Below are 9,684 nucleotides of genomic sequence, written 5' to 3' on the forward strand. Positions count from 1 at the left end.
TCGGGATCAATCTGGGAATCTGGCGTGTCGGGGAAACTGAGCTCAGAATCAAGCTGGGAATCCGGCAAAACAGGAACAATGAGCTCAGAATCAAGCTCCAAATCCGGCAAAACAGGAAGAATGAGCAGCTCAGAATCAGTCACCATCGACAATGGATCTTCGAGATCTGGGGTTTCAAGGAGCATAGACGGCTGGGATTCAGTCCACGAAGAGTCTTCGACCATCGGAGTTTCAGGAACCACGGTGGACATCGAATCACACGCCTCCGGCGTCGGAGACGGACGACGAAACCGTGGGAGTTGAATATGCTCTCCCAAGGATTTTATCCCATAGATGGGGCTTAGAGTTTCAGATGGGCTGAGATCCATGTGAGATAGGAGGGATATCGTCGGAGGAGGCGGTGGTTAGGAGGGATTTTGTCGGAGGAGGCGGCGGCGGTAGATTAGGGTTCTAGAGAGTGAACGAGAGAGATGGAGTAATTGAGAGAGTGAGAGAAGTGAGAGAGTAAATGGAGTGAGTGAGTGTATAATTTTAATGGTTTTGGTTTAAAAAAGTGAAAAGAGGGATATTTTCCAAATATGGTAAGTGATAAGGCTAATTTCATGCATCGGTTATATGGTGAAAAGCGTTACATTTTGCTGGGTCCAACACGTTTCCTAAGCCAGGTATGTGATAGAATCGCTAGATCGAGGGAATGCCGAAGGAAACAATCTAGCGAAGGAATGAAGTGAAATGAGCAGACTTCAAAGGAAAAAAAGGCGTGACGGAGGGAGTCAGTAGCTGAGGGCAACAAAGTCTATCTATACCTCGCTGGGCCCCACTCCGACGCCTATAAATAGAAGAGCATGCAACACACGAAAGAGGACTCTATCACTTTTTTGCTCACTCTTAGCTCACACACATAACACACACTTGGGAATGGGAGATTTGGGGTAGTTTGGGTTACGAAGGGGTTCATTTCTTCAGAAGTTTCAGTTGCAACACCGTCCGCGTGTGGGCGAAGATACAATCTCTTTAAATTTCAGTTGTTTTTGCACTTTTGCGGTCGAACTTCACTTTTGGGAGTCGACTTGGCTGTTGATGTTACTTGTTATCCTTTCGCTTCTGTTGGTTTGCGTTTATTTGTGATATTTCAAGTTGATTTACGTAGATCTTGCTGTTGAGAGTTTATTTTAACAAGTTTTATGTCGATCTCTGTTTTTATTTTGATGCTGTGGTACTCGATCTGGGAATTTGGTGATAGATCTGTGGTTTGTTGATTTATTGGAGGTTGTCGTTAAAAATCTGAAGTTATGAAATGTTTATGTTGGTTGGAGTTTGTGTCAGACGCTTGGATCCGGAGTGGATTTAGCGTCTGAGGTTGGATCCAAAGTGAGAAAGGGGAGTTGTTGGATGGATTTGAGTTTTCCGCTTGTTTCTTGTTTTACTTCGTCTAGCATCTGTAGATCTGTTTAGTTCTTCATTGTTATGCATCAAATTGGTTTAGATTTAGTTTGCACTGTTCTGATTTCGTTCATGTTGTTTTTCTTATGAGTTTTTTTGGCGCAATTTGGTTGAAGAAGATGATGTCGCTGTTAGTTAGTACCAGAGTTAGTTATTCTGCCAGCTTTTCGTCCGTACTCTGCTTTTTCATTCATGGTCCCCACAGTCAGTTTGTTTCCCGAGTCTAGGTAATTAGAGTTTTCTTTTTTTTTTAGATCTAGTGATTGTGCGGTTAATTTTCCTTGCATAGTTTTCTTCGTTGCTTCGCCTAGGTCTAGTTGTTAGCGTAGCCGTTTTAAAATTCCCAAGTCAAGTTTATTTATTTATTTTTCCTCAACCCAAGAAAAATGCGTGGCAGCAGCCAACCCCAAAAAACAACTCCAAATCCTTGAACACGATTATTACGCATCCATCTCTGTGGGATCGATCCCTACTTCCCTATACTAGGTTTAGTAAAGTGGTTGAGGGTTTTTGAAAGAGTGCTCTATGTGTCCGACGACCAGGATTTCCTACGACCAACGAGTTCCTAGACCGCGTGATCTAGTGGATTTGCTGGACCAAGGGAACCTGTTTATTTCCTTCTGTGCGCATCGTGAGAGCAATCCCGACTTTCAAATGGCACCGTTGCCGGGGAAGGATGGCGTTTATTGTATTTGCGTTTAAGGATTTGGTGTAAATATTTTAATATCTGTTATTTTCTTTATCATTGACAGTTTATGAACGCAGGCTTCCTTTCTGGAAGTTAGGCGAGCTTATCTGGGTCGGGGAGTGGCCAATACAAGTGGCGAGTCAAGGAATCTACATCTACCATCACCACCAGATTAGGATTGAGGACGGAGGATCCATTCCCGTTCGAGTCAGAGAGTGAAAAAGAGTGGAATTCGTCGACAGAGGAGAACCCGGAGTCGTCAACAGAACCATTCCGAGACCGAGGAGGAGGAAGACCCGAATATGGCTCATCTAGTAGATCCCGATCCGGAAATAGGGTCGCTCACCGCACATCTCGACGGTGAACCCGCTCATGCTATAGTCTCGAACCCACGACGGAGGGCGATCGATATCAAGACGAATGTACTCGGAGTTTTACCCACTTTCTCTGGACGGAGGAACGAATGCCCCTATGAATTTTTGAACGAGTTCAAAACTATGCAGCATTCAAAAGTGACCCAACGAGGCAACAGAGGAGGACTACCGTCTTCGAGCAATCCCGTTTGCTCTCAAAGGGGAGGCAAACACTTGGCTGCTAAGGCTCTCACCGGACTCGATCAACACGTGGAAGGACTTTAAACTAGAGTTTTTGGATTACTTTTTTCCATCCAACAAGACGAATGCCTTGAAGAAGGAGATTCAGGAGTGCAAGCAAGAATACGATGAGTCTTTGAGTTCTTATTGGTCCCGTTTCAAGGGGCTGCTGGATGCTTGTCCGAACCACAGGATGATAGAAGTGGAGACTTATTATCTGTTCTACGAAGGTGCAAACCCTGAATCCAAGGACTTGATGAACTCCTCGAGCGGGGGAAATTTTACCAAGAATAAAGCAAGTGAAGCTCGGGAAACTTTGGGAAGGTTGATCGAGGCGAAGAAGGCCTATGATAACCCGCGAAGCATATTGAGGAGATGATCAACCAATGTAGTAATGGAACACGAAGACAAGAAGATGGAAGATAGGATCGATAAACTGGAAAAAGCCTTGCTAAATGCAATTGAGAAATATAATCCGCATGCTCCAGTGGAAATTGAGAAACCCCCTGGTCAAGAGGAAAGGCAACTTCAATCGTGCTACAGTCAGCCCTGCGAAGGGGAGTGCCAAGCTCAGGCAAATTCGATGGGAAGTTGGAATCCCGACGGAAGTTGGAACCAAGGAAGACAGAGGGACGCTCCATGGAGGACTCACCCAAACTTCAGGTGGACTGACCATGAGCAAGGCCAATCAACCCCACTTCAGCTCACGAATTATGCACATCCTCCGGAGAGGCAGTCCAACTGGTCAGGAAAAGGTCAAGAGGGGCAATTGCAACTGGGGTACAGGAATCAGGACCATACTAATTGGGGAAATAGGAATCAGAACAATCCAGGGAGCTCCTATGTGCCACCTCATCAGAGAAATAACCAAGGGAACTACCAGAATTCCCAACCAAATCATCAAGGGAATCAAGGGTCTGGTAGCCAGTACAACAACCATCAGGGAAATCAAGGGTCTAATAACCAATATAACAATCATCAAGGTAACTATCGTCAGAATCAAGGTCAAGGACCGAATTCTGGTCAATTCAACTCCAGACCACAGAGGAGTTTGGATGACATGGTCCACGATCTAGTGAATTCACAGCAGTTCATGCAGAGTAACCTACACTCCAACAATGACGTGGTGCACAAGTTACAAGATGCTCAGTCTGAACATAAAGCCGCCATGGATATGATGGCAAAGCAACTGTCCCAGATTGCAGTCTCCTTGAATGAGATGCGAGGAAATGAAGGGAAACTTCCTGCCACCGTCAAACCGCCAGACCGAGCAAACATTAGTCAAATCACCTTGAGATCTGGGCGGGGTTATGAAGGGCCGACGTTGGAAATTGATGAGGAAGTGCCCATGCAGGCTAGTGAAGGAAAACAGAGTCAGCTGCATCAAGAGGAAAGCGCTAGACCCAGGGAAATCCTTATTCAGGAAGACCTCCAGAAGGGAGATTTAGGGGGATCCCTACCTCGACCAAGGGACCCGTTCTTCCTAGACCCCGAACCTGAAGAAGTGAGTAAGGAAGGAAACAGTGGAGTTGATGGAACCCAGGTTGGGACTTCCACCAATGCAGTAAAGCGACCAAAGCCATTTCCATACCGCGGGGAAGCGAAGAAGAAAAAGGATGATACAGAGGATCTCATGGAGATTTTTAGCAAGTTGGAAATCAACCTGCCATTCTTGCAAGCCCTAAAAATGCCTGCTTTCAGCAAGTTCATCAAGGAGTTCATTGCAGGGAAGACCAAGCCAGATGGGAAGATTGTGATCGGGGAGAATGTGTCTGCTGTGATACAAAAGAGAAGGATGCCCTCAAAATGCACCGACCCAGGTATGTTCACATTACCCATCTCTCTAGGGGATATCAAGGTCGAGCATGCTATGTGTGATCTAGGGGCGTCAATAAATGTTTTACCGCTTTCGATCTATAAGAAATTGACTGGAGTGAGGATGGTTGCTACCAAGGTAGTGATCCAGTTAGCAGATAGAACTTGCATCTGCCCTGAAGGAGTGTTGGAAAATGTTATAGTCAAAGTGCATGATTTTCTATATCCTGCTGATTTTTATGTGATCAAGATGAATGATAATGAGTCTGCTGAGTCTAGTGGGGTACTTTTAGGGAGACCATTTTTGCGTACCGCTAAGACCATTATCGATGTCTTTGATGGAACAATTTGCTTGGATTATAACGGGGAGAAGTATACTTTTAGCATAGATGAGGGGATGAAAAGGCCTTTAGATGTTGAGAATCTCTATGCTATTGATGTTATTAACCCCTTGGTCCAAGAGTATCTTGAGACGGAATTGATACAGGAACAAATCGACAACTCGGAGTTGAGTCATTCGATTGACAGAGAAGTTGTAGGATGGTGTGCAGCAATGAACACAGCGGAATTGACAGATGAGGAACTCACGGAGGCCATTATGGAATTCTGCAGAAGTCCTGAGTCAGCCAAATCTAAGGGATCGGCTCACGTGGCTAGTCTGGAAAAATCTCCTGGGTCTGGGAAGGAGGCATTACCAGAAATTGCGGACAAAAATCCCTTGCCCCAGGAGACGAATGGAACAAAAAAGGAGCTGAAGACACTTCCACCAGGCCTCAAGTACGCTTACTTGGAGGAGGATGAGACATTTCCGGTAATAGTCAACAGCAACCTGACCAAGGAGCAAGAGAAGGAGTTATTGGAAGTCATCAAAAGAAACAAGAAAGCAATAGGATGGACTCTCTCAGATTTGGTAGGAATAAGTCCTGATCTTTGTATGCACCACATTCGTTTAGAAGAAGGTGCGAAGGCTCATCGAGATGCACAACGGAAACTGAATCCGAACATGCGAGAGGAGGTCCTAAAGGAGGTGTTAAAATCCCTAGGGATCATCTACTCCATTCCAAACAGCGAGTGGGTCAGTCCTGTCTATATGGTACCAAAAAAATCTGGAATACAGGTTGTTAAGAATGATAAAAATGAGCTGGTACCCACCAGACTAGTGACCGGATGGAGGATGTGCATCGACTATAGGAAGTTGAACGAAGCCACAAAGAAGGATCATTTTCCCCTACCTTTTATTGATCAGATGTTGGAAAGACTGGCTGGCAAACAGTACTTTTGTTTCCTTGATGGATACAACGGCTATTTCCAAATCTACGTTAATCCAGAGGACCAAGGGAAAACCACATTCACATGCCCCTTTGGTATCTATGCATATCGAAGAATGCCGTTTGGATTGAGTTATGGAGACTCCTGTCAAACAGAGTACCTGTGGATACCAAACTCCAATGGAGGAAGATCGAGTTAGCCTCCAAATGCTATTGCTGCCCGACGACCCCTGGGATCGAATCACTGCAACACCTTTTTGTGAATGGCGTGGGAGCAGCTAGAGTCTGGAGCTACTTCGATCAGTGGTTCCCAGGTGGAACATACCCGCTCAAACCCGAAGATACAATACCGGAAAGACTTGAAGGCTGGGCAAAACGAACCAACCAACAAAAGAAGACACACATGAGTAGGATCACCCCATGCCTTATTGTATGGTTTCTTTGGGCGGAAAGGAATAGGTGCCGGCACAACGAGGCAAATTTCAGACCCCAGAATGTGATCTGGCAGACACAACTGCACATCAAAGAGCTCATCAGAGGACTAATCAGAGGAGAGGAGTCGAGAGCCCTTTGACGATCGCCCCCACCCTAAGTGAAAGACGGCAAGCGCAACTTGTTATGCCACTTAAATGACACCCGCCGGATCCCCCTTGGATCAAGCTTAACACGGCGAGCTGGCTCTCGGAAGGATCAGGTCAGGCAAGAGGGGGTGGAATTATCCAGGATCATTACGGGCAACTCCTATGCGCATTTAGCGTCCCTCTACTAGCGGCTTCGCCCCTTGAGGCGAGCGCCAAAACAGTGAGGATAGGCCTCGCGGAGGCCAAAGAACTTGGCACACAAATCTGGATTGAAACGGATGACCCAAGAGTGGCTAGCCTCATCAAGACAAGAAGCTTCGGCCCAGCTGATTCAAGGCACGAGATGGCACGTTTGCTTTGCTGCAAAAAGGTTGCTCTACCCGCATCACCTCCATTGGTAGCGTGCTGAATAAAGCGGCCAAGTGCCTGGCTAAGCTGCAATGTGACTCCACAGAACATTGCCGATTTAATTCCCAGACGGCCCCCAGGATCGACAAGGCGATCGTCCGGCTTGAGCAGATGGGTGTCCCCTATCTCCGAGAGGAGGACGAGTAACGGTCACCTATGAAGAGGAGCGTGGATGAGTTTGACTCGCGCCGGGTAAAAATTGAAGACTCCAGATCTTGGCCTTCTGACTTGTTGTGTTCAATTGTAACTCTTTGACTTTGTAATGGAGTAGGGTGGTGTCCGTCCTACATTTGGGGATTGGACATCAAACTACTCCTGGTTTTGTTGGGCAAGTCACTTTTGGGCTTGCTTTAGTTTGTAATCTGGACCTTTCTGATGATATAAAGGGATGAGGGACCCACGAACCCTCCACCAATCTGGTGTTTTGATAAAAAAAAAAAAAGAATGCCGTTTGGATTGTGTAATGCACCGGGAACTTTCCAACGGTGTATGATGAGCATCTTCTCGGATCTGTTGGAAGTATGCATTGAGATATTCATGGACGATTTCACCGTATATGGGAACTCATTTGATACTTGTTTAGCCAGCCTTGATCTAGTGTTACAGAGATGCCAAGAGAAGCATTTAGTGTTGAATTTCGAGAAATGCCATTTCATGGTGACTGAAGGCATTGTCCTGGGTCACGTGGTTTCTGAGAGAGGTATTCAAGTAGACAAAGCAAAGGTGGATGTGATATCAAAATTACCATACCCTACGAACCAAAAAGAGGTGAGAAGCTTCCTAGGCCATGCAGGGTTCTATAGGAGGTTTATCAAGGATTTCGCAAAAATCGCGCAACCACTCACTCGGTTGTTACATAATGATGTGGAATTCGTCTTTGACGAAGGATGCGAAAGGCGTTCCAGTTGCTTAAGGACAGGTTAGTGTCAGCACCAATTATCAGGGCACCAGACTGGAACCATCCTTTCGAGATAATGTGTGATGCGAGTGATTTTGCTGTGGGAGCTGTCCTAGGACAGAAAATTGATGGAAAAAGCTACGTGATCTTCTATGCTTCCAAGACGCTGAATCAGGCTCAGAAAAATTATGACACCACGGAGAAGGAAATGTTGGCTGTCGTATACTCGTTTGCAAAATTTCGACCCTACCTCCTTGGGTTGAGGGTTATAGTCTTCACGGAGCACGCGGCGATTAAGTACTTGCTGGCTAAGAAAGAGTCTAAGCCGAGATTAATCCGTTGGGTGTTACTCTTGCAGGAGTTTGATTGGGAAGTAAGAGACAAAAGAGGGACGGAGAATAGAGTAGACGATCACTTGAGCAGAATACATCAGGGGGAAACAGAAGAGGCCATACCCGATACCTTCCCCGAGGAGCATTTGTACTTTCTGGAGAAATTTCCAAGACCACTTAACTGGGAAGCAATTTTGGCTCTAACCGGTCTAGGGGAATCGGATAAGGGGAAGCGCACACTGAACGCAGAACCGTGGTTTGCTGATTTAGCCAACTACTTGGTCACATGAGAGATGCCAAGTTCGGACGAAGTTTCCCGGGCCAAGAGGATGAAAATTAGAAGTGAAGCTAAATATTACTTTTGGGACGACCCTTACCTGTGGAAAATGTGCTCAGATCAAGTGATTAGACGCTGCATTCTCGAATGGGAACAAAGAGATGTGTTAATTCATTGCCACACTTTAGCATGTGGGGGTCACTTTGGACCGAGGAAGACAACGAGGAAAGTTCTGGACAGCGGTTTTTATTGGCCGACGCTAAATAGGGATGCCTTTGAGTTCTGCCAATGTTGCGAGAGGTGCCAGCAGACGGGCGGAATTTCAAGAAGGGACGAGATGCCTCAGGTCCCGGTGATCGTGTGCGAAATTTTTGATGTGTGGGGATTGGATTTTATGGGACCGTTCCCATCATCTTGTGGGAACACGTATATATTGGTTGCAGTGGACTATGTGTCTAAGTGGATAGAAGCTAAGGCCACCACAACATGCGAATCGAAGGAGGTGGCAAAATTTTTGAAGGCCAATATTTTCAACAGATATGGAGTTCCTCGGGCCAACGTCTCGGATCAAGGAACTCATTTCTGTAATCGCACCATCGAGGCTTTGATGAAGAAATATGGTGTTCACCATAGAGTGTCGACTCCGTACCATCCTCAGTCTAATGGCCAGGCAGAGATTTCTAATCGCGAGATCAAGGTGATATTGGAGAAAACAGTTAATCCGTCAAGGAAGGACTGGAGCAAAAGGCTCGGAGACACATTGTGGGCTTACAGAACTGCTTTTAAAACGCCTATTGGAATGTCGCCTTACAGGCTTGTGTTTGGCAAGATGTGTCACTTACCTGTTGGTATTGAGCACAAGGCGTACTGGGCAGTGAAAGAACTGAACATGAAACCGATAGCTTGCGAAGAAGAGAGGAAGTTACAATTGCAAGAATTGGAGGAACTTCGGCTGGAGTCATTTGAGTCTGCCATGTGGTACAAAGAAACGACGAAGTTATGGCATGATAAGAATCTCCGGGTCAAGGAACTTCATGTGGGACAAAAAGTGCTCCTTTTCCAGTCCCGGCTCAAGCTAATGCCAGGAAAATTGAAGTCTAAATGGATCGGCCCATATACCATCGTCGGCATCCGTACAAACGGAGCAGTGGAGATCCAGGGAAGTGCTCCTAACTTTGTTCCTTTCCTTGTCAATGGTCATAGAGTAAAAGTCTATAGGGATAATTCCGAGTTGTGTGTAGTGGATGAAGTTCCACTACATGCACTCCCTACTATCGCCTAGACGGACGAGGGGATATTCTCGATGAATTCCTGGGTCAAGTAGTAGGTTAACAATTTTGAAAATACAAACTGAACCAGGGAATCTCGGGAATACTCTAAA

At 46.0% G+C, this 9,684-nt stretch overlaps 1 protein-coding gene across 1 annotated transcript in view; it reads left to right on the top strand.

Moving 5' to 3' along the window:
- The first annotated feature begins 9,381 nt into the window (after window positions 1-9,381).
- LOC125220886 (trafficking protein particle complex subunit 5-like) overlaps window positions 9,382-9,684 on the top strand; it is a 3,411-nt gene continuing 3,108 nt past the window's right edge. The window contains exon 1 of the mRNA XM_048123019.1: window positions 9,382-9,536. Within this exon, the coding sequence (XP_047978976.1) occupies window positions 9,382-9,536 (155 nt within the window). The remainder of the gene's footprint in view (window positions 9,537-9,684) is intronic.

Source organism: Salvia hispanica, chromosome 4 (genome assembly GCF_023119035.1).
Source record: "Salvia hispanica cultivar TCC Black 2014 chromosome 4, UniMelb_Shisp_WGS_1.0, whole genome shotgun sequence".
NCBI classification, from domain to species: Eukaryota; Viridiplantae; Streptophyta; class Magnoliopsida; order Lamiales; family Lamiaceae; genus Salvia; species Salvia hispanica.